This window comes from Leptomonas pyrrhocoris (genome assembly GCF_001293395.1).
Source record: "Leptomonas pyrrhocoris isolate H10 chromosome Unknown, whole genome shotgun sequence".
NCBI lineage: Eukaryota > Euglenozoa > Kinetoplastea > Trypanosomatida > Trypanosomatidae > Leptomonas > Leptomonas pyrrhocoris.
The window spans coordinates 224,371-251,675 of NW_015438378.1; the positions used below are offsets into that span (position 1 = coordinate 224,371).

A 27,305-nucleotide genomic window follows, 5' to 3' on the forward strand; every position below is an offset into this window, starting at 1 on the left:
TTCCTCCTCATCTTCTCTTCTCCCTTTCGCCGTTGCCTTGTTGTTGTTGTTTTACCCCTCTGCACTCAACGCCCTCATCTTTCCATTCCTCCCCCCCATGCTGCTGCTGCTGCTGCCGCCACGTGTACGATGAATGCATCAGCACTTGCCACACAGATATAGAAGGAAACGAGGGAATTATCAAAAAAAAAGAGACTAAAAGCGCAGCGCTTTTAGCAGCTGCGTACTTTTATATATATATATTTTTTTTTTTGTGCCGAAGACTTGGAGAACCAAGACGGACATAAGCGCGCACCCACACACACACACACGGCAGTCCACCTTCCACAAAAGGCTGGCGTACAGGTTTTCTCTTTCATTTTTTCTTTCGCGTGTGCGTACGTGCGTTTGTGTGAGCTCCGCCGGCAAAAGCAGAGTATATATAACGGAAGAGGAAGGGAAAGCTACGCGAAGTGTCTTTGAATGCAAACGATTCTTTTTCCCTTCTTCCTTTTTTTATCATTATTAGTAGCATAGAGCGAATATATATATATATATATATTTATTTATTTATTTATTTATTTTTGAAGATCTACATCATCTGCAGCCCGCCCCTCATTACGCGGGGGGGTGTACACGTCGCTTGAACACACTCCAGTCACGCTTTGCTTGTTGCTTTTCACCTACATACATTGTTTTTCTCGGCTTATTGGTTTTCCTCTTCTTTCTTTTTCTGAGTAAGCAGCTCCGAGAGGCACCTGTTTGAGGAGAAGCACGTTAACGAGTGGTGTAGTAGTTTCTTCGCTCCCTCTCTCTCTCCGCCCATCTCGTCTCCTCGCGTGTCTACGATTATTATCGCGCAGTGTTTTTATTACTATTTTTTTCTTTCAATTGATTTTCTTAGTCGGGTGGGGGGCTTAACGGCATCAACACCATCTCCTCTTCCCCTCTTCCTCCTTCTTTTCTTTTGTCTTTGGGGGACAGAAGAAGTGGGGCGAACGGCGGACAAATAGAAGAGCCACCGAGCAGGTGAACGCATCCGACTTCTCTGTATAAACAGCGTTGTGTACTTTTACTGGACCTTCTTTGTTTGCGCTGTGTGTTGCTGCTGGTAGAGGCTGCGGCGCGTCTCAGCAGTTCTTTGTCATTCTGTCTTGATCATATTTTTCCTTTTTACGGCCTTCGCCTCCGTCCACAGCAAAAAAAATCAAAGGAGCGCCAAAGGAGCAGTTCAAGCGGCGATGCGCCTTTTTAATGGAGAGTCGCTGCTCGGGCGGCCAAATGCGCTCACCGGCCAGCGAGCACAGAGGAGGCGCGGTCTTGCCATGGCAGCGGCTGCTGCCGCTCTCTTCGTCCTCTGCGCTGCCCTCTGCACGTCGTCCGCCTTTGCGGCCATGACCTTCTCCACCGCGAACGTGCAGCAGGCCTCTCTCTACCAGACAATCCAGATTGACCTGCAGACGAACCCGCTCGTCGGCGACCCGGCCATCACCGCCGGCGACGTCGTGTACTTTATTAACTCCACCAACCGGCCCGCCTGCGCCTACACGACGAGTCCCACCAACGCCTTCGCCGTGACCCCCACAGGCACCGGCGGCTTCACAGGTCAGATGATTGTCCCCATCACCCCCACCGCGTTTACCGTCGGCGCGACCTACTACCCGTGCTACCTGTCCGCCAGCGCGTCGACAGCGACAGTTGTGGTACGAGGCCACGTCCCGGCCGGCGGTAACGACACCCTCGCGGTGTGGTCGACCATCTACACGCGCTTCGCCATGACCCCGACGACGGCGAATGGGGGAGAGGGCCTCGTGCAGCTGAACATCGTCCAGGCCGTCGTCGCTGGTCGGGCCATCAACACCGGTCTCACCGGCACCTACACCGTTCTGCTCGTCCCGTGCGGCAGCACGACCGGTGCGATCACGAGCGACTGCGCGAATCCTTCGTCACTCGTGACGGCCTGCGACGCCGTTGGCACCTCATCCAACACGCCGTCCTCTGTCATTTCGCTTTCCGGGCTCTCTGGGCAGAGCACCGGCTCCGTCACGGGCAGCTTCACCGTGCCTTACGCACCGCGTGCGGGCGGCTACTACATTTGTGTGCCCTACTGCTTCAGCAGCAGTGCGGGTTGCGGTGGGTCCTTGACGGCGATGTCGTACACAGTCGTCGTCCCCTCTGCCGGCAGTGCGGCGGACTACACGGTGAGCTTCGGCGGCGCCGACCCCGGCGTCTACACGCGGACCCCGACGTCCCCGCAGGCGAGGGAGGCCGGCTACGTTTTCTTCTCCGGCAGCGGTCTGTCCGCCTCGGATGCGATCAAGGTCATCCGCAGCGCCGACGCCTGCACCTCCCCGACCGCCTCTCTCATCACAAACTTCGAACACGGCGCCGTCGAGGTGGTGTCCACGACGGGCAGCACGACAAACGTGCGCGTGTACTTCGTCGCGCCAGACCTGGTCACCGCCCGGGTGGTGGGCAGGGTGTGCTACTTCCGCGCCAGCAGCGGTCTGTGGTCGACGGCCTACCTCTCCGCGACGAACCAGACGGCAGACTTCACCATCGATGTGCTGCAGCCCACCGGCTTCACGATTACGGCTCCCTCCGCGACCCCCACCGTCGGCGAGACGCTCACGATTGCGTTTGCCGGGAGCGGGTTGGACGGCGGGGTTGACTTGGCGTTTCTTTCCTCGGCCACCACCGGTGATCCGTGCAGCGCGGGCCGTTCACCTGTGGGGGGCAGCAGTGGCAGCAGCAGCGGTACGGAAGCCGCGTCATCGAGTGCGGCGACCAACAACGACGTCTTCAGCTGCACGATGAGCGGGGGCACGACGGCGCCAACCTGCACCGTCACCGTAGACCCCGTCAACAACAACCTCGCGATGGACCTCCGCGTTTGCTACTTGAAGGGCAGCAGCGCGAGTCAGCAGACGAACTACGCACAGATTAGCGGTAGGGTCTCGCTCGGCGCACGCAACCCGACCTACGCCATCACGCCCTACCCCGTCTACGCCGGCGAGTCCGTCAGTCTCGTCTTCACCGGGGTGGGGCTCTCCGCCGATGACACGGTGCAACTCATGCAGCCGGATCGCACATGCAGTGACCGGGGCGGCGTGGTGACCAGCGCGACCCTGTCCTCTGCGACGGAGGTGATCGCGGGCACCTCGTATCAGTACACCCTCGTCGGCGCGGCGGAGACGTGCATCAAGATGTGCTACAAGCTCTTCGGCTCCTCCAGCTGGATCGTGGCCCGTGCGGGGGTGGACCAGAGCGCCGTGTCCTCCAGCTGCGCGGCGACGAACATTTATATCGCGACCTTCCCGGTGCGGTACACCATCACGAACCTCCCCGCGACCCCGGGAAGTCAGCTCACGGTGGCGGAGACGGCTACTGTGCGCTTCACCGCCGCCAGCGGGCAGTCCTTCACCTCGACCACCTCCCCCACCGCCGTCAAGGTTGTGCAGGTGGCCGACAGCTGCGTGACGGCCCCGTGCGGTGCGGCGCAGATCGCAGCGTGTGCCCAGGCGCAGGCGGCCACCGACTACACCAGCGCCGTCACAGGCAGCGGCGGGGTCTCCTACACGTCTCTCATGCAGGTGAGCACGGCGAGTGTGAACTACGTGGTCTGTGTGGCGACCTCGAGCGGGTCGGGCGTCTTCGTGCCGGTCCTCCCGTCCAGTCAAACCTCCGCGACAAGTACCGCCTTCGGATTTACCTCCGCGCCGCAGAACCCGACGCTGACGACGCGCGCACCGTCGACGTGGCGGGTGGCAATGAACACGCTCACCACCACCTTCACCGGCATCGCGCTGAACGCGGCAACCAACGTCATCTACGCCGTGTCCGCAGCGGCGCTGCAGACTCTTTACACCGTCAACGGCACGACGGTCGCCGTCTGTCCGCCGGTCTCGCAGACGCCCGCGACGATCCTCGTGTCCGCCGTGATTGGCGGTGAGAGCAGCAGCACCTCCGTGCGCGTGCGCTACACCCGCGCCGACCAGCTCTACGACGGCGCGGTTGTGTACTTGTGCTACGCGTGGTCTACCGACAACGGAGGCGCGCACATCACCATGGCCGGCACCGTCACGGTCGCCGCGGCGATCCCGTCATCGATGGCGTGGGTGATGCCGACGAACACCTCCACCCTGCGCGCCGGCCAGGCCATCAAGATGAGCTTCACGAGCAACCTGACGAGTCTCTCCGCCGTGAACGACGCCGTGTACTTCTACCGCTTCACCGCCTCCTCCATCCCAAACCCGAACTGCTACTGCGATCCGACGGCCTGCGCGCGGGGGATGCGGGTTTCCTACTCGCCAAACACGACGCAGACGATCTCTACCACGGGCAGCATCACAGACGACACGAACACCTACAGCGCCCCGCTCGGCTTCAACAACTACGACTACGTCGCTGTGTACATCATCTGCTACGCCACGGCAGGTCAAGCCGCGGACACGTACGTCGGGCGCGTGACGGTCGCGCTCGCCAACCCAACCTACTACACGCTCGACAGCGTTGCGAGCCCGCTGAATCGCGTAGGGGCCCCCATCAACATCACGGTGGTGCGTCGCTGCCTCACGTCGTCGTGTACGTCCCTCTCCCTGACCGATTCCCTGCGATTGGTGTCGAGTTCCGTGCAGTGCGCTGATCTGACCAGTGCGTCACTGACGCTCGCCGCCGCAAGTTCCAGTCGCAGCAACACCAACACCGGCAGTTCGAGCCCGCTGCGGGATGCGGAGTCAGACGATGTACAGGCCATCGGCGACCCCGTGCTCGGCGCCAGCGGGCTGTCCTTCATGCGCCGCTTTGTCGTGGACACCGTCGGCACCTACCGCGTGTGCTACCGCCTCGCCAGCGAGACCACCTACGGCGAGGTCGTCTTCTCCAACTCCTACGTGCGCACGTACGTGACGGTCGCGTCGGCGAACCCGCTGCTATACACGTCAGTGCCCGCCGTCCCGTCCGCTGGGCAGTTCGTGACGATCAACCTGACGTGCAGTGTGATGACGCTGTGTAGCACCTGCACCATGGTGCGCATCGTGCCGGGGGAGCGCGCGAGCTGCTGGGAGGCGGTGACTGGTACCTACAGCAGCGACTCCTGCCTCACGGTGACGTCGGTGCAGTTCCCGGATCAATACTTCGCGGCTGGCACATACACCGTGTGCTACGGCGGCACCCTCTACACCTCCCGCCGTATTCCAACGTCGCTCACCGTGGCAGCCGCCAACCCGGCCAGCTTTACACCGACGTCCTCGAGCGGCAATAGCGTCTTCACCAACCAGGGCTCCAACTACACACTGGACATCACCGGCACGAGCCTCGCGACGGCGGATACGGTCTTCCTCTTACCGGATTCCGGCTTCTCCTGCCACGACCTGCGCACCGGCGAGATTCAGAGCGACGGGCAGCTGGCCAGCTGGTTGAATCCGAGTGTGTCGCCGTTCCCTCTTACGCTGACGGCGGCCGGCGTGGCGTGGGTGGTGTCGAACCAAGACAAGCGCTTCGGGGTAGGCATACTGTTTGACACGGACCTGTGCCCTGGCGAGGGGGCGCCCTGCGCGTTCAAGCTGTGCTACCTGCGTGCGGGCACCTCGTGGGCGCCTGTCACGTACCTCCCTGTGACGCCCTCCAGCGGTTCGTCTCCGGTGCCGACGGGTGTGCAGCTCGTCGCCTCGAACCCGTCCAGCGTCGAGTTTGACCGCTACCCCCTCGCCATCGACATGTACGTCATGGCCACCGTGCGGGGGGCCGGTCTCCAGCGCACCGACACCGTCATCATTCACGAGACGAACTGCGCCGGCGCCGCCATGACCACTGCGGTCCAGGCCGCCACCTACGTGAGCGCCTCTGCAACGGAGTGGGTTGGCGTGCTGCGCGTGACCGGCTCGGCAAGCAGCTACGCCGTCTGTTACTGGCGCGCCACCGTCGCGACGGAAATCGCAAGCATCAGCTTCACTGGGCAGACGGGCACCACCGCCGTGCTCATCCTCACGACGCCGCTGTACTACATGCTGAGCCCGGCGAACTTCACGACCGCCACGACCCCCGTCACGCACTACGAGCAGCTCATCGTCGGTGGCAGCTTTACGTCGACCGGGGCGGTGGGCACGGCGCTGACCTACGCGCAGGTGATCACCGTCGACACGTCCGTGGCGGAGTGCAACTACGCGCCGTTTCAGAGCATCGCCGGCAGCAACGCGACGACCTTCCCCATTGCCGTGACGCTCAGCAGCGTGCCGGACAGTGCCAGTGCCGCCCTCCCCCTCTTCCAAGGCCGACTGAACGTCGCCACCGGCCGGTACGCGCTGTGCATGAACACGTCGACCGGTCTCTTCCGCGCCGTAGCGACTCCGCCGGACGCGCCCGGCACGGCGGGCATCGCAACGGCGCTGACGGTGAGGGCAGCCGCCCCCGGCACGTACGCCTCCGTCCCCACCAACCCGATGACCGGGCAGATCGTTACGTTGACCTTTGCCCTGGTCGGCAACGACTCCTCCCCGGACGTGGCGCTGGCGGCGGGCGATACGGCGCAGATCATCGACGGCAGTCTCTACGAATGCGGTTTCTCCAACGCGACCATCCTCGCCGAGGGCTTGACGACCCTCGGCCCAGCCACCCCCACCCCCACGACGACGGTGACGCTGACGCTGCCCATGACGGTGGTGCGCAACGGGGTTCCTGTGTCGATTGCGCAGAGGTCCTTCACCGTGTGCTACCGCAAGCAACACAGCACCTTTGCCACATCGCCGGTGACGGGCGGGACGGTGGACCGCAACTTTTTCGTGATGTCGCAGGTGCCGACGCAATGGACCGCCGTCCCGACGCAGGCGCAGGTGGCGGCGCCCATCAACATCACGTTCTACGGTGACAGCAACGCTTCGGATTACCTGACGGCGCGCGACACGGCCTTTCTGGTCCCCATTCCCGATGCTGCCACGCCAGACGCAGCGCTGTGTCTCACGTCGGCGGCGTCATCGTCGACCTCCGTCGCGAGCAACTCCGCGGAGACGCGTCCGATCATTCGTGCAGGCACCATGACAAAGCCCGGAAGCGTCAACACGCAGTGGAACGTCCCCGCCGGTCAGCTGCAAGTGGGCGCCTACATGATGTGCTACGTCGCCGCGAACAACGGCCAGCCCCTCTACGTCAGCTCCCCGGCAACCCTCACGGTGTACCCAACGCAGTCGCCCAGTGGGGCCTACATCGCACGCAGTGCCACGACCGTCACGAACAACCTAAATGTGTGGCAAGGTGAACGGGTGTACTTGCTTTTCGAGACCACGGTGGCGCTGAACGTGGTGCTGGACAACACCGCAGCGTCCTCGAGCTCCTCTGCCGGCGAGGCGGACTTCGATGTGGTGCGCATTACAACCGACAGCACGTGCGCTACGCCGCTGCTCGCTGGTGTTGTGGACGCCATCCCGTCCGAGTTCGGCTACGCGGCGCTGGGCTTGGTGGACAGTACCACCGGTCTCACGATTCCGTACCTCAACCTGCGCGTTCGCGCGAACGTGGGCAACTACTACGTGTGCATGCGCCGCGCCCACCGCACGAGCACCGAGGCGTACTACAACTTTGAGGTGGTCGGGGGGCTCTACGTGAATCCCGCCGTGCTGGCGGTGGCCGCGGCGCCCGTCTCGGCCTTCACGACGGCCCCCGGCACGCCGCGGGCATGGGTGCCGCACACGAACGTGACGGCCACCTACGGGTCGGGCTTCAGCATGTCGCGCATCTTCCAGTTCTTCTTCGTCCCCTTCACCGGCAGCGGGGCGGTGACCGACAGCAACGAACTCCTGTTCGACTCGTGTTACCGCCCCAACAGCACGGCACAAGCCAACTCGACCGCCGTGACGCTGGTGAACCGAACGCTGCAGGTGTACCTGTCCTCTCCGATGTTCACGCAGTACAGCTTTGGAACCGCCGGCACGTACCTGTTGTGCTACCAAGTCCAGGGCAACAACATCGCCTCGGTGTACCCGTCCTCGTTGACGGTGCTGGCGGCCAGCCCGACCTCCTACGCGGTGCCAAGCGTCATCGCGATTCAGAACACCTTCACGATGACCTTCAACGCCCCGGCTGCCATCTTCGTCGCCACCTTCTCGCACGTCGCGCAGGTCTTCACGACGAGCGATGCCACCGTCGTGCCGAACTGCTCCACCGGCGTAGCCCCTACCGGCGGCACAACACACTTCACCAGCTTCAGCGTCACCAGCCCCACCGCCGCGAGCGTGGTGCCGAGGCTGCTGACGTCCGGCTACTACTACGTCTGCTTCCTCACCTACACGACCACGGAGTACTACTTCTCCCTGCACGCCTTTGCCGTGCCGAATGCCGCGGGCGGCTACGTCTTCTCGGTTGGCCTCACTGGTGCGCAGCGCTACACCGTTTCCCCGCAGCCCGCCTACCTCGGGCAGCTCCTGCACCTCGTCATCACCGGCAACCAGCTGACGCGCAACGACCGGGTGAAGGTTGTGCGGGTGTCGCAGCAGGAGCTGAGCGGCAGCGGCAGCGTGGCGAGCAACAGCGAGGACTACACGGCGGTTTGCACCGCGTCTGCGCCGAACGCCGACGCCGCGGAGCCGAATGGCGCGGCGGGCAGCGTCGTGAACAGCACGAATGAAATCGTGGCGGACTACTACCCCCGCGTGAACGAGACCGGCACCTTCATCTTGTGCTATCAGAGCGCGCTCCTCAGCGGGGCGTGGGTGTGGGTCACCGACGTGCATCAGTTCACCGTGGGATCCGCCAGCCCGACGCACTACGCCTTGTCTGTCAACCCACCGTACGAGACGGAGGTGCTCTACCTGTACATCCACGACGCCCCTGCGGGTCTGCTGCAGGACGCCGATCAGCTGAAGCTTGTCGACCGCGGCGCCAGCGGCTTCGACTGCACCCCGGCGGCCCCGATGAGCAGCGCGATTGGTCTGGTGAGCTACGTGCAGGCGGACAGCAACAGCAGCGTGCACGTGTACCGTCTGTGCGCCTCGTCGGTGGCCACCGTGACGGTGTGCTACGCGCTGGCCACCGCCTCGTCGGCGTCGACCACGAGCTGGGCGGAGGTGCCGCTGCAGTCACCACCGCCCACGTACATCTTCGCGCCCGTCCGAGTGGACAAGAACCCCTTCCTCGGTCCCTTCCGTGCCTTCAGCAGCAGCAGCAGCAGCAGCGCCGTCGCCCCCAGCTGGGTGGCCCCGCGGCCGTACGAGCCCTTTACCTTCTTCTTCACCTCCGCCGTCGCCAACTTCGAGGTGTTGCGGGTCGCCTTCGCGCGCAGCCCCGCCACGGTGTGCGCTGCGGATGTGGCGTACGTTGCGCCGCTCTTCTACGAAAAACAGACGGCACAGCCCAGCGAGTTTGAGGTGGTGCTGCCGTTCGCGGGCAACTACGCCGTCTTTCTCGGTCCCTACGCGAATGGCGCCGACCCGAATATCACGCAGAGCACTCCACTCGTGGTGGGCCAGTGCGACCCGTGTCACTTCGTGCCGAACTACGCCTTGGTGGGCGGCAACGTCTCCCTGTCCTTCCCCAGCAGCGTGGGCAACTCTCTGTCGAATGCGGATGAAATTCGTATCTTTCCCGTCACGCAGGGGCTCGGGGGGCGTCCGTGTGAGGCGCCGGAGGGGCCCTACGCGGGTGTGACGCTGACACCGGTGGCGTCGGCCAGTACGCCAAACTTGACGGTGTTTACGGTGACTACGGGCACAGAGGCGGAGGCGAGCAAGTACCTGGGTGAATACCACGTGTGCTACCGCAAGCTGTCGTCCTCGTCCAGTAGCAGCGGCAGTGCGGCGAATGCGCGCTTCGCCGTCGTCGCCGAGAACAACGGCACGGCGTCGATCTTCTCCATTTACCCCGTCGACCTGCTGGCGGCATCCGTGTGTCCCGCGTCGCCGATGTTCGCCCTGGAGACGGCCGTGTACAACGTGACCGCAAAGGACCCTACCCGGTATCCGAACGTGGACTTCGCCGCGGGGGATCAGATGGTGATTGTCCCGACGGACGTGTTCAACAGCAGCACCGGGTGTGCGAACATCACCGATGTGCGCGCCTTCATTGCTTCGACGGGCTTCCGCGCGCAGCAGCCGACGCTCGACACCTTCGGACGCGGCCGCTCCAACTGGCACCTCACCCTGGCCGCCCAGGAGGCCGCCACGAACTACGTCTGGTGCTTCAAAATGCTGTACGACTCCCTCTTCCGCAGCATCGCACCCGCGCCGCAGACCGTCGAGGTGGAGGACCCGGACGAGGTAACCACCATCCCACCCGTCGTCCTGCCCGACTCGACCGGCGTGCAGTTCATCATCACCGGCACCGGCCTGGCATCGACGGACGGCGTGTACATCGTGCCGGCGTCGGAGTCGTGCGCGGAGACGTGCTATCGCCCGCTGACGCCGACGCAGTGGACGGGGACGACGCACACCGTCACCTACGTGAACAGCACTACCGTTATCGTCAACTTCGCCTCTGCGATCAACACCGTGGTGACGCTCGGCGTGTGCTACCGCCGCGCCGGGCGGTACCTGACGCGGCTGGCGAATATCTACATTGGGGAACCGAACCCGGTCTCGTACACGGTGAACTTCGAGCCGCAGGTTGGCACGCAGCCGACCCTCACCTTCACCGGCACCGGGCTGACCGCAACGGATGCAATGCTGATTGTACAGCCAGGGGCGACGTGTCTGCTGCGCAACGCCGTGGCCGTTGGCACCTTCGTGTCCGTCAGCGGCGACGCAAAGACCAGCAGGTTCAACCTGACCCTCACACGGGGCGTCGTGGTGGCGCAGAGCTACACGGTATGCTATCAGATCTCCACCGTCGGCGCCTACGTCGTGGTGCGGCCCTTGCTGCCTGTCCTGGACACCCTCCCGACTGCGGTGACGACGAGCAACACGCCGATGCGGGGTCGTGCGACGGTGCTGAGCGTGGCGAACCCCCAGATCGGCGACGAGATGTACATCGCGTGCCCGGGATGCAGCTGCTACGACCTGCGGACGGCGACGGTGCCCTACGGCAGCCCCTCGGCAACGGCGACGGAGGTGCATGCCAGCGGCAGCTCCTCGAGCGTTACCGTGACCATCACCATCCGCGTCGGCTTCAACGACACGCAGCGCTACCCGGTCTGCTACCGCCACTCCAACAGCGGCTACGCGCAGATCGGCGGTCCCTCCTCCTTTGTCACCCCCGTCACGAACTCACCGAGTGCGGTGCTGCACCAGCCAGCCGCCGGTGCCCAATTCCAGGGCCAGCGTCTCCACTACAACTTCTCCACCTACTCCGCCGCGGTGCCTCTGCGCAGCAGCGATGCGGTGATGCTCGTGCAGGCGGGTCGGCAGTGCTGGGAGACGCCGGCGATGAGTACGAGCGGGATTGTGGTGGGCACCAGCACTCTGACCAGCGCCGACGCCGCGGCGGGGGTAGGCGAGTGGGCGGCGCACATCCCATCGCTTGGCCCCGGCGTCCCACCCGACGCCACAACGCTCTTCCCGCTGTCGTACCTGCTGTGCTACCGTGAGTCGACGCAAGCGGAGTACGTGAGCGTGCCGTACGTGATGCAGTCCACCGTGATGGCGGCAGCGGATCCGGTGACCTTCTCCACCGTGCCGGCCGTCGTGGAAACGGGCATGTTGGGTGTGAACACGACCTTCGCCTACGCAGTGAAGGGTCAGGCGGGGGATGAGGCCTACATTGTGCAGTTCACGACGCTCACGAACACCGTTTGTGACGACGCCGCGTCGACTGTTATCGCCACACTGAGCAGCGCCTTCCCCGTCTACACCTTTGGACTTTCCGGGGAGTCCGTTGTCGGCAACAACAACACGGCGATGTGCTACGTGCGCGCTGATGGGACGGTGGCCGAGGTGCCGCAGCTGCTGCCGATCGTGCAGGGCAACCCGACCGGGTATGTGACGAACATTACAGCGGGGCAGCAAGCGTTGCAGCGGCAATACATTCAGTTCACCATCCGCGGCACCGGCCTCAGCGCCACGGCGGACTCGGTCGTGTTTACCGACGTGCACTGCGCGGAGGCTCCTCCCCCCCCCACCCCGAGTCCCTTCCTCGCCCGCCAGGGAGATGCGACGTCCAACGGCACCGCCTACGTGGTCGAGGCGCAGTTCATCGCCTCCCGTAGCCCCATAAGCATATACGTGTGTTACAGGCACAACTCGGTGTGGCGTGAGATCGGCCAGCAGCTGGTGCTGTACCCCCCGCGACCGAGCACGGTGACGGTCTTCTCCTCCACCGGCTCCGGTAACATCCCGCGTGTCGGTCAGCACATCTTTCTGATGTTGAACGACGCCCTGCACACCTTGGCGACGGGGGCGGCGGTGCTGAGCGCGCGGCCGACGGGGGCCGGCACGTGGTGCCATAACTTCACGGCGGCAGACGTGCAGGAACAAGCGCTGGTCATCCAGACGCCGAGTCTGCTGAGTGTGCCGGTGTGGGAGACCCCCGGCCTGTCTCGGCTTTGCGTGTTGAGCAACAACACCGTGCCGTGGTCTGACGTGGCCGCCACGGTGGACGCGGCGAGCATTTACATCTTTCCCGCGAACCCGTCCAGCATGGACGTCTACCCGGCGCCGCCGCGTGTGGGGCAGAGGGTGACGCTGACTTTTCACCTCGTGGTGAACGCCAGCGCGCAGGACGCGGTGAAGATCACGACGGTGGATCACACCGCGTGCGACGAGGCGGTGGGCGTCCCCGGCTTGGAGGACGTCATGCTCGTCTCCCGCGTGGTAAACGAATCGACGACGACCATCACGCTCGTGGATACGACGGACCCTCTTGCCTACCGCAGCTTCAACAGGACCGGAAACTATCGGGTGTGCTACTTCAGCTACAGCGCGCTGACGTGGGGCGTCGTCGGGGGGACGCTGGCGGCCGGCACCGTCACGGTCGTCGAGGCAGTGCCGCAGTCGTGGAGCATCGCAAGCGGCTCTGCGCAGGTGGGTCAGTCCTTCGCCCTCGCCTTCTATGATACATTGGGCGTCCTGCAGCCGACGGCCGGCCGTGATTTGGTCTGGGCCGCTCCGTCCACGGTGAACTGCGCCCAGGACCCGCACACCTGCACGGGCTGCCTTATCTTTGAGTGGGACACGACGAAGTCGAACGCGAGCGTGGCGGTGACCTCGGCCAACGCCACCGTGCGCGTCGGTGAGATGAACCTGTGCTACCGGCTCAGTAACGCCACCGCCGCCCTCGTACCCGGCTCGCTCAACATCACAACGGGTCCGGTGCAGTGTGTGGAGCAGACGTCGTTCATATCCGGCCAGCGTCAGGAGGTGACCTTCCGGCTGCAGGAGGGCACCAACGTGACGGACGACTCGTGGCGGCTGTCCTTCTTCGCCACGACGGCGTTGAACTGCCAGGACCGCTATGTGGGGGACTTCGTGCCGGGTTTGGCGGTGTTACAGTCCACCACCTCGACCGCCGCGACGTACTCGGTGGTGTGGCCGGTGGGCCTGGGCGTGGACACGGACCGCTACACCGTCTGCTACGACCACAACGGCGTCATCGGGACAGTGTGCACGTGTGGGCAGATCGACGCGAACACGGGGGAGTGCTACCTCATGGCGACGCCCGGCTCTCCGCAGAGCTTCACCCCGACACCGCAGCCGACCTACGTGGGCCAAGCCATCACGCTTACGTTTGCGATCAACGAGTCCATGACCGCCTACCCGCCCACGGCAATTAAGTTTGTGACATACACGAACGAGCTGACCTCGTGCGACGCCGACGCCGCCTTCACGCCTGTCGGGGCGGTGCTGACCCGTGTCAGCTCCACCGTCTACACCTACGCCTTCAAGCACGACTATACGCTCGGCACATCGACGCTGCTGGTGTGCGCCCTGACCGACCTCTCCCCCACATACGCCCGTGTTGCCTCAACGATCAAGCCTTCGTCGCCGACGTCGAACAACACGCTGTGGATACGGCCCTTCTTGACGCTCAGCACGTTTCCCTCGTCCGCGGACTATCTTCGCGCGCTGCAGACGCTGAACTTGACCTTCACCATGACAAGCCGGCGGACGGACGACCTCGTGAACGCCGCGGATCAGTTCACCTTGGTCGGCGACCCAGCAAACTGTGTGGAGTCGTACATCGACGGCCAGGACCCGGTGACGCAGATGGCGATGTTTGTGCTGACAGACGTGGCCTTCCTGACGCTGCCGTCCGCCGTGCTGAGCGCCAGCCCGACCGCCTTCACCTCCCGCACGCTCGCCACCTTCGCGAACTCAACGACCGGGAAGGGGGTGCACTACTTCTGCTACAAGCCAGCGGCGGGCACCTATGCGCCGGTGCTTCCAGCTCTACCCATCGGCGACGCCCTCTTCACCGGCTGCGACGTGACGGAGATCGTCAGCCCCGGCAACGGCGACCTCAGCGGCAGCCTGCGCGCTATGTACTACGCCCCCACGACCATTCTCGGCACGACGGTGTTTGCCACGCTGGCGAACACCTCAGTAGATGCGATTCGGGTGGTACCGCAGAAGGAGTGGTGCACGAACGACGCCGCGGTGGTCTTCACGACGTCCCTCGCCGCGACCACCACCCCGGCAGACCTCAACACGGTGTTCTTCGCCTCACTGCCGGGCACGTATAAGGTGTGCTACCGTTTTGGAACGGCGACGACGAACTGGAGCCCGGCGTGCCCGGGCCTGGCCGTGACGAACGCCACGCCGGTTGGTGCGGCGACTGGCTGCTGGAATGTCGGGCAGACACTGCAGGTCAACTTGAGCAACCCGGTCACGGGGCACGTCTTCAACGCCGCCGACCGCCTCCGCTTCATCGCGGGAACGCTGCCGTGCCTGGAGCCAAACCGGTCCATCGTCACGGCGTCACCGACCATCACCGTCGGCGACGCCGTCCAGCCCCCAACCGGCTTCGTTCTCGCGAACGTGTCTACCGGGCAGACGACGTATGCGGTGTCGGACGTCTTCCTCCGCATGGGTACGACTTCCGTGCGGCTGTGCTACACCGATGCCGCGGGGAATGAATTTGCCATCCCAATGGACTACGCCAACCGGCCCGGTCAGTCAAGCGTTGTCGTGCAGGGACGCCAGCCGGGCTCCTTGCGATTAGACCAGCGCTACCTCCAGGTGGGTCAGCGACTGCTGTTGAACTTCAGCTCCGCTGGCTCGACTGTCACGCCGCCGCTGGTCCCGTACGGTACGCTGCCGTCGCCCTACACACCCGGGCCCGCCTTCAATGGAACCTTCGACGGGGCGACGATGCTGCCCATTTCGAACTCGGCAGCGTACGTTGATGGTCGGTGTGCGGCGGCGTTGCGCTCCGGCACGCTGGTCCCCACCGACTTCCTGGGCGTCTACGGCCCGACACAGGCGGGCGGCTCGACGAACATCGTCCCGTACACCGTGGGCAGCTACGACCCGACCGTGCCGCAGTACTACATCACGTGTTATCAGCTGGCGACATGTGGCGTGGTGGACAGCGGCGACCCGCTGCGGGTGTACGGTGCGAACCCGTCGAACGTCTTCACTGTCACGGCGGTGCCCCGGCGCGGTCAGCTCATCATTGTGTTCTTTGATCGCGACACGTCGTCGCCAAACGCGGTCCACCTGACACCGAATGGAGATCGCGGTGCGAAGCAGGCGAACCTGGCCGCGTGCTGGTCCTTGAGCAACACGGCCGGCACCGTCGTCGTCGGCACACCCGATCGGACGAACTTCACGACCATCTTCCCCGCACAAGCGCCAGCGCGGGCCGCGAACACGTCGACGCGCAGCTGCTACCGGCTGGTCGACGGCAGCTGGTCGGAGGTGCCCAACGGCGTCGCCGTTGTCCTGCCAGCAAACCCGACCAACTTCGAGACGCTGCCAACGTCGGCGCGAGTGGATCAGGTGAACTACATCCGCTTCCACGGTAGCGGGCTCGGGGCGACGGACCGCATGAAGATCATTGCGCAGTCGTTGAACTGCAGCGAGGACTCCGTGCCGCCGAGCACGTTTGCCGCCTACACCGCCGCAAGCCCCACCACACCCACGACGGCGACGTCGGCCGGCTGGACCGTGATGGAGGCGAGCAGCGACGGCACGACGACGACACTGAACTTCACGGCCAGGGCGACCGGCACGTACAGCGTGTGCTACCGACTGGCGACGGACACGGTGTGGACGCTGGTGTACGCAGACCTCGTCATCTACGAGCACAACCCCGCCAACGTAACTCGCACCCCCGTGGCGTCGCTGGAGGGGGAGCTGTTCACGCTCAACTTCACCGCCTCCGCGCAAGGGCAGTCCGGTATGTCGGCGAAGGATCGTGTGGTGCTCTACTTCGGCAACGAGGTGAACTGCGTCGCGCCGACCGAGGAGCAGATCGCGCCATCCGTCAGCGCCGCGCCGTCCCGCACGGATCGCTTGCCGAACTCCCTCGCCTTCCAGATGGCCGCCGGCACGCGAGGCAGCTACACCCTGTGCTACCAGATGGCGTCAGCCACGGCGCCCGGCGGGTACACGACGGTGTGGGGCTACGACACGGTGGTGATCGCGGCGAACCCGGAAAACGTGACCCTCTACCCTATCCGCAGCGGCACCGCGGCGACAACGGTGTACCGTGCGAACGAGTTGCTGACGTACGTCTTTGGCGGCTGGGGCCTCGTGGCGACGGCGGACAAGACAGACGAGGTAAAGCTGATTAGTGCCAGCTCGCCGTCCGCCGTCGTGACAGACACCATGTGCCAGCAGACTGACTCTGCATCGGCCATCTCTTACAACGGCTTCTACGCGAACGGCACGTACGCCGTGCAGGTGTGGCGCGCGTCGTCGGCAGCCGTCGGCACGCAGTACGCGGTGTGTTACAAGCTGAATGGCGGTCAGTACCACGTGATCGGCGACGTTGTGTCGATCACCGAGGCGGCGAACCCGAGCGGCGCCACGTCGCCCAAGATGACCGGTCTCACGACAACGCTCTCGGTTGGGGAGTCCATGTCGTGGACGCTGACTGGAGCGTCGACCGGCTCGTGCGCCGCAAATGAAGCCGCTATCTTCTACAGCGATAAGAACTGCAGTGACGTGCCGTACTACGCGAACGTGTCCGCCGTGCTGACCTCTATCGCAGCCACCAACGATGCCGCAGTGGTGGACAACCTCTTCCCCGCAGGCGCCGCCATCGTGACGAACTGCAGTGCCGCAACCTTGGTGCGCGTCCCCTCGGCCTACACCTTCCCGCGCGGGGCGACCTCCTCGACCTTATCGGTGTGCTACCTGAGCAACGGCACCGGTGTGGTGTCTGTCCTGTCTGACCGCAGCATCGCCCTCTCGGCGGGGCAGCCGCCCGTGCTGAACACGACGCTGTCGGTGCCCGCACAGGAAGTGTTCACCGTGAACCTGACCGTCATCCCGACCACGGCGGATTGGGCAGTGCTGGTGGCAGACGCAAACAGCTGCGTTGGCATCACCCCGCCGACGAACGACGCGTACTTCACGAACATGACCTACAACGCAGGCAGCGGTGTGACGGCCGTCACGGCCGCCGTGCCCGGCGCGGGGATGTACCACGTGTGTTACTCGCACCCGTCGGACGTCTGCGCGGCCGGCACGGGTCGGGAGTGCGCGCGTGTGGTGGCGACGGTGGCCGCCACGGCAAGCAACCCGCAGAGCTGGAGTGGGACGCCGTCGCCGGTGTACGTGACGGGCTCCGTGGCCATCACGATGACGTTTTCGAGCAGCGCAGATGGCGCGGCTCAAGGCACGACGGCGACGGCATGGCTCGCGCCGATTCTCAGCCGCAGCAGCGGTGGAACGACACCGGCGCCCTCTGCCTCCTTGAGCATGATGGATGTGTGGGCCTCGTGCACCGCTACGCGGGCGGCGACCGCGCCCTCCCGCCTCAACCTTACCTTCGACAGCACATCCGGGGCGTGGACGATGCGCAGCGCCTTCACGGCCTCGGGCAGCTACGCCCTGTGCTACACCGCGCAACCCACGGCCGCCTTGCATCTCTTTGGTCCGCTCGGAAGTGCCGGTCCGGTTGTGGTGCCCAGCACCGTCGCCACCGTGACGCTCCCGCCCTCCGTGACGGTGGCGAACACGAACACGATCGTTCTGACGGGTGGTGGACTCTCGACAAGCGATGGCGTGGTCGCGGTGGCCGTGCCCAGGGCCGCCTCCAGCGGGTCCTCGGCAACGCCGTCCTCCTCCGCCGCTCTTCCGGCGGACATCTGCACCAACACGGCGTACACGCCCCGCGTTCCAGCGACGAGCTCGTCGGCGTCGCCCGCCACAAGCGGGCTCAGTACGCTCCTGTCGAACATCGTCTTCAACACCACCGGCAAGTACGTGTTGTGCTACACGGCGACCTACGGCGGCACCACCGCGGACGAGGCGTCCAGTAGCAGCGGTGCGACGAGCGGGACACCGGTTCTCATCACAGAGACCCCCTTCGCGGTCGTGTCCAGTGTGCTCGGCATGACGGTGGTCAGCCCCGCCCTCGAGGTGGGGGTGCCTTTGGAGCTCCTCTTCTCCGGCAATGGGCTGGCCACATCGGACACCGCCGCGCTCGTGTACATCGGCAACGCAACGACCCCTCCCACCGTGGCCACGGTGTGTGAGAGCAGCGGCGTCACCTACACACGGATGCAGTCCGCAAACGCAGCCGGCACGACGGCGACCTATGTCACCACGCCAGCGCGGCAGGGCCTTCACATGGTCTGCTTCCGCGCCTCTGCGGAGGCGACGCCGATCCTGCTGCCGACGCAGCTGAACATCGGCGTGCAGACGGCTGCTCGGGCGGTATTTTCGGTGCAACCGGGCGGCTGCACGGCACTGCAGGTGTGCAGGGTGCAGCCGACCGTGACGCTGCTGGACTCGTCGAACGTGTCAACGTCGGCGCCGTTCTGCACACTCGCGATGAAGCTTTATATGAGCGATGGGACGACGGAGGCGCCGCCGGGGTACCTGTCCGCTGGCACCGCTTACCGCGAGGTCGACTTCACGAACTTCACCTTCTACGCCCTACGCATCTCCACCGCAGGCACGTACGTGATGCGGGCCAACGTCACCCTCGCCAGCGGCCAAACCCTCCTGGCGAGCTCGACCCCGCTTACCGTGGACGACGCCAGCAGCGGGACGGCGAGCGTCGCGTCCGTTGTGTGTGTGCCACCTGATATTCTCGATCGCACCACACGCGAGGGCGCGAGCGCGGTTATTGATTGCATGATCACCGCCCTGGTCAGCTCCGCACCGGGCAACTACACCATCGTGGCGAACGCGGGCGCCGTCTCGACTGTTGTCCGCAACGGCACCACGCCGGGTGGGCTGCCGACCTACCAATTCTCCGTCACCCCGCCGGCCGTCTCGGCGACGTCGATCGTGAACTTCATAGCGATGGTCGTCACGCCGGCCGCGCCCTACGAGAGCTGGCCGGTGGAGAACTCGCCCGTCACGGTGCGGCTCACCACCGCCCCGTCTGCGCTGACAACGCTGCAGTGCGCCGCCTCAGGCAGCACGGCGACGCTGCCGCTGCCGAACATGATACGCGTCGGTGCCTCCCTGCAGTGCGGCGTGCAGGGCGTCGCGAGCATCAGCGGCGTGCCGGTGAACATCGTGGCCCCGCCGGATGACTTAACGGTCACGCAGTACTCTAACGGCGACTCGGGCGCTAGCAAGCCGGTCGACATCGGCGCCTTCCCGGTAGACGTGAACGGGCTCTACTCATTTACGTTGGCGCCGAGCAGTGCCCTGAACTTCTCCGTGGCTGGCACGGTACTGGTGACGACGGGCGGGACGCCGACACCGCACGCGATGGTGAACAGCCCGGTGACGTACATCCTCATTGGCGTCCCCACGGCGGGCGCGTCGAGGCTGACGTGTGTCTCGACGCGCACGGGTTCCGCGCTGTGGTTCGCGCCGGCGGAGCCGCTGCTCTGCACCGCCACGCTGGCGAACGACCAAGGACGCGTGAACGGCCTGCAGGGCGACTACACAGTGGTGCTCCCGAACGGCGGTAGCGTCGTGACGGTGACCGACAGCGACTGGGGCCCGACGTTGGTGTGGAACCTCACGGCCCCACCGCAGCCGCAGGTCTCGGGTGTGGTGCAAGAAACATCGGTGGCACGGCTGGTGGGACGGGCGGAGGTGGAGGTCCTCGCCGCGCCAGTGACAGAGAACTTCGGCGTTCAGGTGCGGCACACGGCGTCTGCCGCCACCATCGGCACCTACTCCGGCGCGCTTGTCTACGTGACGCGTGTCGTGACACCGCTGCCGACGCTGACGAAAGGCGCGACGGTGAGCATGACGCTCGTCGGCGTCGGTTTGGATACGACACATCGGTACGCCTTGGGTAACGACACGTCGTGTGCCACCGTGCAGGCAGAGGCGACCCCGAAAATTGGCAACAGCGAGGGTGCGCTGATTCTCACGTTCACGGTGCCGCCGTCGGTCTTTATCATCTGCTTTGCCCCGGCCGACGCCCGCAACTCGCTGCAGTCTCTCTTCACCACGCAATTCACGCCGGAACCGTCTTCGTCTGGCGGCTCCTCGGGTGATAAGTGGGTCGTGGATGACTTGATTTTGCTGATCATCGGGGTTGTATTTCTCTTTATCTTACTCGTTCTGTTGGTCCTGTTGCTCTGGTGTATCTTCTGCTGCCGCGACGACGACGAGGACGAGGACAAGGTCGTGAAGGAGACGCACCGGGTGTCGCGGTACACCATAAACAACACCACAACATCAATAACCAACCGTGGGACGCACGTGTATATGCCACCGCGCGCTAACACGCGTTATGTGTTGGCCATGACAGACACCCCTCCTACCCAGCCCGCACCGCTTCCGATTGAGGCCTTGTCATCGCAGCAGCAGCAGCTGCCGTCTCCGTCCCCTGCCCCCTCACCACAACCGCAGCAGGCACCAAACAACGTCAACACCGCCACGACCAACTCTAGCACGAAGGTACGCATCAACATCCACGACACCGATACCGCCACCGCACCGCCTGCCGTCAACAACGAAGCCGTTGCCGCCGCACCGAAACTGACAGCGCCAGCACCAGCACTAGCTGATCCGCCCTCTGCGTCCTCGACGCTCTACTCTAGCAGCAGCGGCCTCCACCGCCGTCACCGCCACCGCCGCAGCAGCAGCAGCGCAGCGAGCACCAGCAGCAGCAGCACGATCCCGCGACAGCCGCACCAACACCACCACCCACTGAAACGCAACGACCCCGCGCAGGTTCCTCCGCTGCCGCCCAGCAGACTCAAGTCGGACTCGCGGTACACCGAGCTGGACCAGCCCGTCCCCGCAGCCCCCTCCGACTCCAGCGGCGACCTTCCTCAGTCTACCAACACGGCGAGGCGACAGTCCTTGCCGCCGCTGCCGCCGCCGCCGCTGGTGCCGGCGGGGTCGGCTCCTGTGCCGTCCGCAAAGCCCATTCCGACGCCGTCATCGCCGCCGTTGCCGCTCCCGACGACCCCCGCAGGGCTCGTGCAGAGCCCACAGAAGACCGCACGGACACCGCCACCGGTACCGGCATCCGCTGCGTCAAGTTTGCCGCCGCTGCCGCCACCACCGACGGTTCCGACGGCGACGCCTGCGGACGGCCCCGCACGCAACTCCACCCCGATGGGTCGCTCACTGAGCACGAACAGCGGTGAGGAGGAGATGGTCGGGCCCTTCCGGGTAACAGGTCACACCTCGACCCCGATGGTGCGTTCGCCGGCGTCGTCGCGGCACACGTAACACGATAAGAGAGGGAAAGGAAAACGAAGTCTACTCCGTCCGTTGGAGCGTGTTGTGAGGCCTCTGTTGTTGTTGGCCATTTTGTGTTCGTTTTGTTGGTTCATTTTTGACTTGCTCGGTGCACTCTTCGGTAGCCGTTACTGCTGGCGTGTTGTGTGTGAGTGCACTGTGTGATGTTTCTTTACTTCAGTGAACCGCAACGCAGGGCGAAGCGGTCTCTCCCATCACTTCTCTCCCCCCACATACAACAGGAGGCGATGGTGTTTTTTGGTTTTGTTTTGGTGATACTATAGAACTGTTTTGTTTTTTTGCGCTTTGGTCAGCATTTTCCACCTAGTAGTGCCCCGGCGGCTATTTGGCCGTGTGGTCGGCAGTGGAGGTTGACCGATAGATAGATGTGTGGCGTTGGCGACGTCTGGGGTGCATGAGACGACATACATCCACCGATGTATTCTTTTGTTTTTTGGCTTTTACGATTATTCCTGTGTTTCTTGTTCTACTCCACCCCCTGCCCCCGTCTTCGTTGTCATCGATTCTCAGTAGTGTGTGTCGTTTTCATTTGCACGCCATACCGCGAGAAACAAAGCACAAACTCACCTTCTGCGGTCAGTTCTCGCTTCCAGCGAAGGGGTCAGTCTCGTGTGTGCTCGTCGGCTACCAATTTACGTCGCAACGCGTCTCCTTGATTTGCTGCGTTGCGTATTGCACGGTACACACATCATTTCCGTTCATTGCCATCGAAGTGAGCTGCCTTGTGTTTCGCATTCGCTCTCCCGTACGGTCCCCATGACGCTCCCAAGGACCGAATGAACAGCCGCCGCTATCTCCGACCTGTTCCCGCCTCTGCACCACCTACAAATCCTCCACCGTCACTCTCCTCTCACATCTCTTCCATGCTTTCTTGCTCCTATTCCTCCGCCAATAACGCACACGCCAACGCAGCTTTCTCTCACACCTCCATAACACGTCTCCGCTCGTCCATCTCTCGCTAACCACCACACCCCCGTCAACACAACAGACACCATGTCCGCCGACAACAAGCTGATCTTCCTGGAGAAGGCCGCCGTCTTTGGGTCGGGTGCCTTCGGCACTGCCCTCGCCATGGTTCTCTCCAAGAAGTGCAAGCAGGTCAACGTGTGGCACATGAACCAGAAGGAGGCCGCCCTCGTCAACGAGAAGCACGAGAACGTGCTCTTCCTCAAGGGCGTCCCCCTCGCCAAGAACGTCAAGTTCACCGCCGACGTGGACGAGACCTACAAGGGTGCCGGCGCGATCCTCTTCGTGATCCCCACGCAGTTCATGCGCGGCTTCCTGAAGGCGCACGGGGCGAAGCTGCTGTCGTACGTCAAGGCGAACAAGGTGCCCGTGGTGGTGTGCTCCAAGGGCATCGAGCGCTCGTCCCTCCTCTTCCCGGAGCAGATCCTCAGCGAGTTCTTCCCCGGCGTCTCCCTCTCCGTGCTGGCCGGTCCCAGCTTCGCGGCGGAGGTGGCACGCGGCGTGTTCACCTGCGTCAGCGTGTGCAACCGCAACATCGACGAGGCGCGCCAGCTGCAGCGCATCATGACCACGGCCGACCACAGCTTCCTGTGCTTCGCCACCACCGACACGGCGGGCTCGGAGGTGGCCAGCGCCATGAAGAACGTGCTCGCCATCGGCTCCGGCATTGCCTCCGGTCTCGGCATGGGGCTTGACGCCCGCGCCGCCCTGATCGCCCGCGGTCTGCTGGAGATCCGCGACGTGACGAAGGCGCTGGGCGGCGACGGCGCCGCCGTGTTCGGCCTCCCCGGCCTCGGCGACCTGCTGCTGACCTGCTCGTCGGAGCTGTCGCGCAACTTCACCGTGGGCAAGCGGCTCGGCCAGGGCGAGACCCTGGACCACATCCAGAAGACCAGCAAGGCGGTCGCCGAGGGCGTCTTCACGGCGGACCCGCTGATGCGCCTTGCGGCGAAGCTGAAGGTGGAGCTGCCCATCTGCTCCCTCATCCACCGCGTCGTGGCTGGCCAACTGACGCCGCGCGACGCCGTGACACAGCTGATCTCCCGCGACGTCCGCGACGAGGGCCTGCCGAAGCTCTTCAACTTCCACAAGACCACCTCCAGCCTGTAGTCCGCGTGGCGGCCGAGTAACTGTCGTGGTGTGGCCCACGAGACGCGCACCTGGTCGAGCAGCAGTGTTTGCGAGGCACGTGCCGTGTCGGGTGAGGGGGCCATGACGGGAGGAGAGGTCGGACAGCTCGCTTCCCCCGGCTCTCGTGGGCCACCGCCACTCTAACTAGTAACGTATTAGGCTCTCGTTTTGTTTTGATTTCTTTTCTCCCGCCTCGCGTTCTCTTTGTGCGGTCACTGGGGCGTCGCAGCGGGGCTGTGCGTCCCGTGCTGCGACGGCGGGCGTCTTCCTCGCCCTCCGCCCCCCACTCGGCGGCTCCTTTGACCAACCCAAGAGACACGCGCCGCGGGCCTCAAAATCGGCGCGTTGCGCACCGTGCCCGGCTTCCTCACGCCTCTCCGTGACGCCCGCAGCCGCTCACGCTTCACAAAGTTACTGGTTCGACCGGCACGTCACGGTGCAGCGCGTGAGGCAGAGCCGCCACGTACGGCGCAAAGCGCACATGCTGGTGCAAAAATTAAACATCTTTCTTCCTTCTTGTTTCCGTCACACATCTGTAAATGCTGAGCAGTCGTTCGTTTCCTCGATACACGCACACACGCAAGCACGCACGTACGCCCACTACGCCCCCGACAAGCGACTCGTCTGTGCTTCGTCTCTCACGTTTCCTTGTTTCGTTTATTGTCCTTCACTCCCCGCGCCGCGGCTTCGTGCCACGCAAACGCTCCGGGAGGCGGCGGCGGTGCCTGTTGTGGGACGTCTGCGCAGCTGTGGACAGTTTTTCGCTTCAAAACCACTCAAAATGTTCTCGCCCGTTCGTTATATTACTCCTACCAGTAACGGTGTCGCGGTCTGTGCCCTTCCGTCGTGGTGTTTTTTGCGTGCGTCCCTATACGGTTTCCAACGCAGTCGAAGTGCCGTGAGCGCGACTGTTGTGTTTTCCACCTCCGTTCCGTATGTGTTCCCGCTCCCTCCCTCTCTCGGGGAGGCTGCGCACCTTCAACTCCCCGCATTGCTTCCTGACGTTCTCCCCCCTCCGTGCGCTGCTCGACGCCGCGCGTAGCTCTGCGCGCCGCCAACTGCAGGCCCGGCGGGCCGTACGGCCGGTGCCTGGCGTACATGGCAGCTCCCCTGCTCTTGCGTGCTTGGGCTGCGCCTTCACGCAGCAGCGTGCGCGACTGCCCGTGCCGGTGGCGCGACGCGTCTCCCTCGTGGACGCAGCCCCGCGCCTTGACTCCCGCGACTCTCCTCTTCTCCTCCCACCCCGCACCTCACTCCTCTCGATATGCGCGTGCGCTCCCGCTCCGCTGCGTCTGCGTCCACCCCGCCCACCAATAACGCACACGCCAACGCAGCTTTCTCTCACACCTCCATAACACGTCTCCGCTCGTCCATCTCTCGCTAACCACCACACCCCCGTCAACACAACAGACACCATGTCCGCCGACAACAAGCTGATCTTCCTGGAGAAGGCCGCCGTCTTTGGGTCGGGTGCCTTCGGCACTGCCCTCGCCATGGTTCTCTCCAAGAAGTGCAAGCAGGTCAACGTGTGGCACATGAACCAGAAGGAGGCCGCCCTCGTCAACGAGAAGCACGAGAACGTGCTCTTCCTCAAGGGCGTCCCCCTCGCCAAGAACGTCAAGTTCACCGCCGACGTGGACGAGACCTACAAGGGTGCCGGCGCGATCCTCTTCGTGATCCCCACGCAGTTCATGCGCGGCTTCCTGAAGGCGCACGGGGCGAAGCTGCTGTCGTACGTCAAGGCGAACAAGGTGCCCGTGGTGGTGTGCTCCAAGGGCATCGAGCGCTCGTCCCTCCTCTTCCCGGAGCAGATCCTCAGCGAGTTCTTCCCCGGCGTCTCCCTCTCCGTGCTGGCCGGTCCCAGCTTCGCGGCGGAGGTGGCACGCGGCGTGTTCACCTGCGTCAGCGTGTGCAACCGCAACATCGACGAGGCGCGCCAGCTGCAGCGCATCATGACCACGGCCGACCACAGCTTCCTGTGCTTCGCCACCACCGACACGGCGGGCTCGGAGGTGGCCAGCGCCATGAAGAACGTGCTCGCCATCGGCTCCGGCATTGCCTCCGGTCTCGGCATGGGGCTTGACGCCCGCGCCGCCCTGATCGCCCGCGGTCTGCTGGAGATCCGCGACGTGACGAAGGCGCTGGGCGGCGACGGCGCCGCCGTGTTCGGCCTCCCCGGCCTCGGCGACCTGCTGCTGACCTGCTCGTCGGAGCTGTCGCGCAACTTCACCGTGGGCAAGCGGCTCGGCCAGGGCGAGACCCTGGACCACATCCAGAAGACCAGCAAGGCGGTCGCCGAGGGCGTCTTCACGGCGGACCCGCTGATGCGCCTTGCGGCGAAGCTGAAGGTGGAGCTGCCCATCTGCTCCCTCATCCACCGCGTCGTGGCTGGCCAACTGACGCCGCGCGACGCCGTGACACAGCTGATCTCCCGCGACGTCCGCGACGAGGGCCTGCCGAAGCTCTTCAACTTCCACAAGACCACCTCCAGCCTGTAGTCCGCGTGGCGGCCGAGTAACTGTCGTGGTGTGGCCCACGAGACGCGCACCTGGTCGAGCAGCAGTGTTTGCGAGGCACGTGCCGTGTCGGGTGAGGGGGCCATGACGGGAGGAGAGGTCGGACAGCTCGCTTCCCCCGGCTCTCGTGGGCCACCGCCACTCTAACTAGTAACGTATTAGGCTCTCGTTTTGTTTTGATTTCTTTTCTCCCGCCTCGCGTTCTCTTTGTGCGGTCACTGGGGCGTCGCAGCGGGGCTGTGCGTCCCGTGCTGCGACGGCGGGCGTCTTCCTCGCCCTCCGCCCCCCACTCGGCGGCTCCTTTGACCAACCCAAGAGACACGCGCCGCGGGCCTCAAAATCGGCGCGTTGCGCACCGTGCCCGGCTTCCTCACGCCTCTCCGTGACGCCCGCAGCCGCTCACGCTTCACAAAGTTACTGGTTCGACCGGCACGTCACGGTGCAGCGCGTGAGGCAGAGCCGCCACGTACGGCGCAAAGCGCACATGCTGGTGCAAAAATTAAACATCTTTCTTCCTTCTTGTTTCCGTCACACATCTGTAAATGCTGAGCAGTCGTTCGTTTCCTCGATACACGCACACACGCAAGCACGCACGTACGCCCACTACGCCCCCGACAAGCGACTCGTCTGTGCTTCGTCTCTCACGTTTCCTTGTTTCGTTTATTGTCCTTCACTCCCCGCGCCGCGGCTTCGTGCCACGCAAACGCTCCGGGAGGCGGCGGCGGTGCCTGTTGTGGGACGTCTGCGCAGCTGTGGACAGTTTTTCGCTTCAAAACCACTCAAAATGTTCTCGCCCGTTCGTTATATTACTCCTACCAGTAACGGTGTCGCGGTCTGTGCCCTTCCGTCGTGGTGTTTTTTGCGTGCGTCCCTATACGGTTTCCAACGCAGTCGAAGTGCCGTGAGCGCGACTGTTGTGTTTTCCACCTCCGTTCCGTATGTGTTCCCGCTCCCTCCCTCTCTCGGGGAGGCTGCGCACCTTCAACTCCCCGCA

At 64.3% G+C, this 27,305-nt stretch overlaps 3 protein-coding genes across 3 annotated transcripts; all 3 read left to right on the forward strand.

The window, feature by feature from the left end:
* Window positions 1-140: 140 nt before the first annotated feature.
* ABB37_08115 (hypothetical protein) lies at window positions 141-21,668 on the forward strand (the record flags this gene model as incomplete). Its single annotated transcript, XM_015807003.1, has 1 exon — window positions 141-21,668. The coding sequence occupies exon 1, from the start codon at window positions 1,305-1,307 to the stop codon at window positions 21,666-21,668; it is 20,364 nt and encodes a 6,787-aa protein (XP_015654398.1). The 5' UTR covers window positions 141-1,304.
* Window positions 21,669-22,608: 940 nt separating this feature from the next.
* ABB37_08116 (putative mitochondrial glycerol-3-phosphate dehydrogenase [NAD ], glycosomal (GPD)) lies at window positions 22,609-24,775 on the forward strand. The gene has a single exon (XM_015807004.1). It carries the CDS (start codon window positions 22,692-22,694, stop codon window positions 23,772-23,774), a length of 1,083 nt encoding a protein of 360 aa, XP_015654399.1. The 5' UTR covers window positions 22,609-22,691; the 3' UTR covers window positions 23,775-24,775.
* Window positions 24,776-25,127: 352 nt separating this feature from the next.
* ABB37_08117 (putative mitochondrial glycerol-3-phosphate dehydrogenase [NAD ], glycosomal (GPD)) lies at window positions 25,128-27,294 on the forward strand. Its single transcript, XM_015807005.1, has one exon. The coding sequence runs from the start codon at window positions 25,211-25,213 to the stop codon at window positions 26,291-26,293; it is 1,083 nt and encodes a 360-aa protein (XP_015654400.1). The 5' UTR covers window positions 25,128-25,210; the 3' UTR covers window positions 26,294-27,294.
* Window positions 27,295-27,305: the final 11 nt, after the last annotated feature.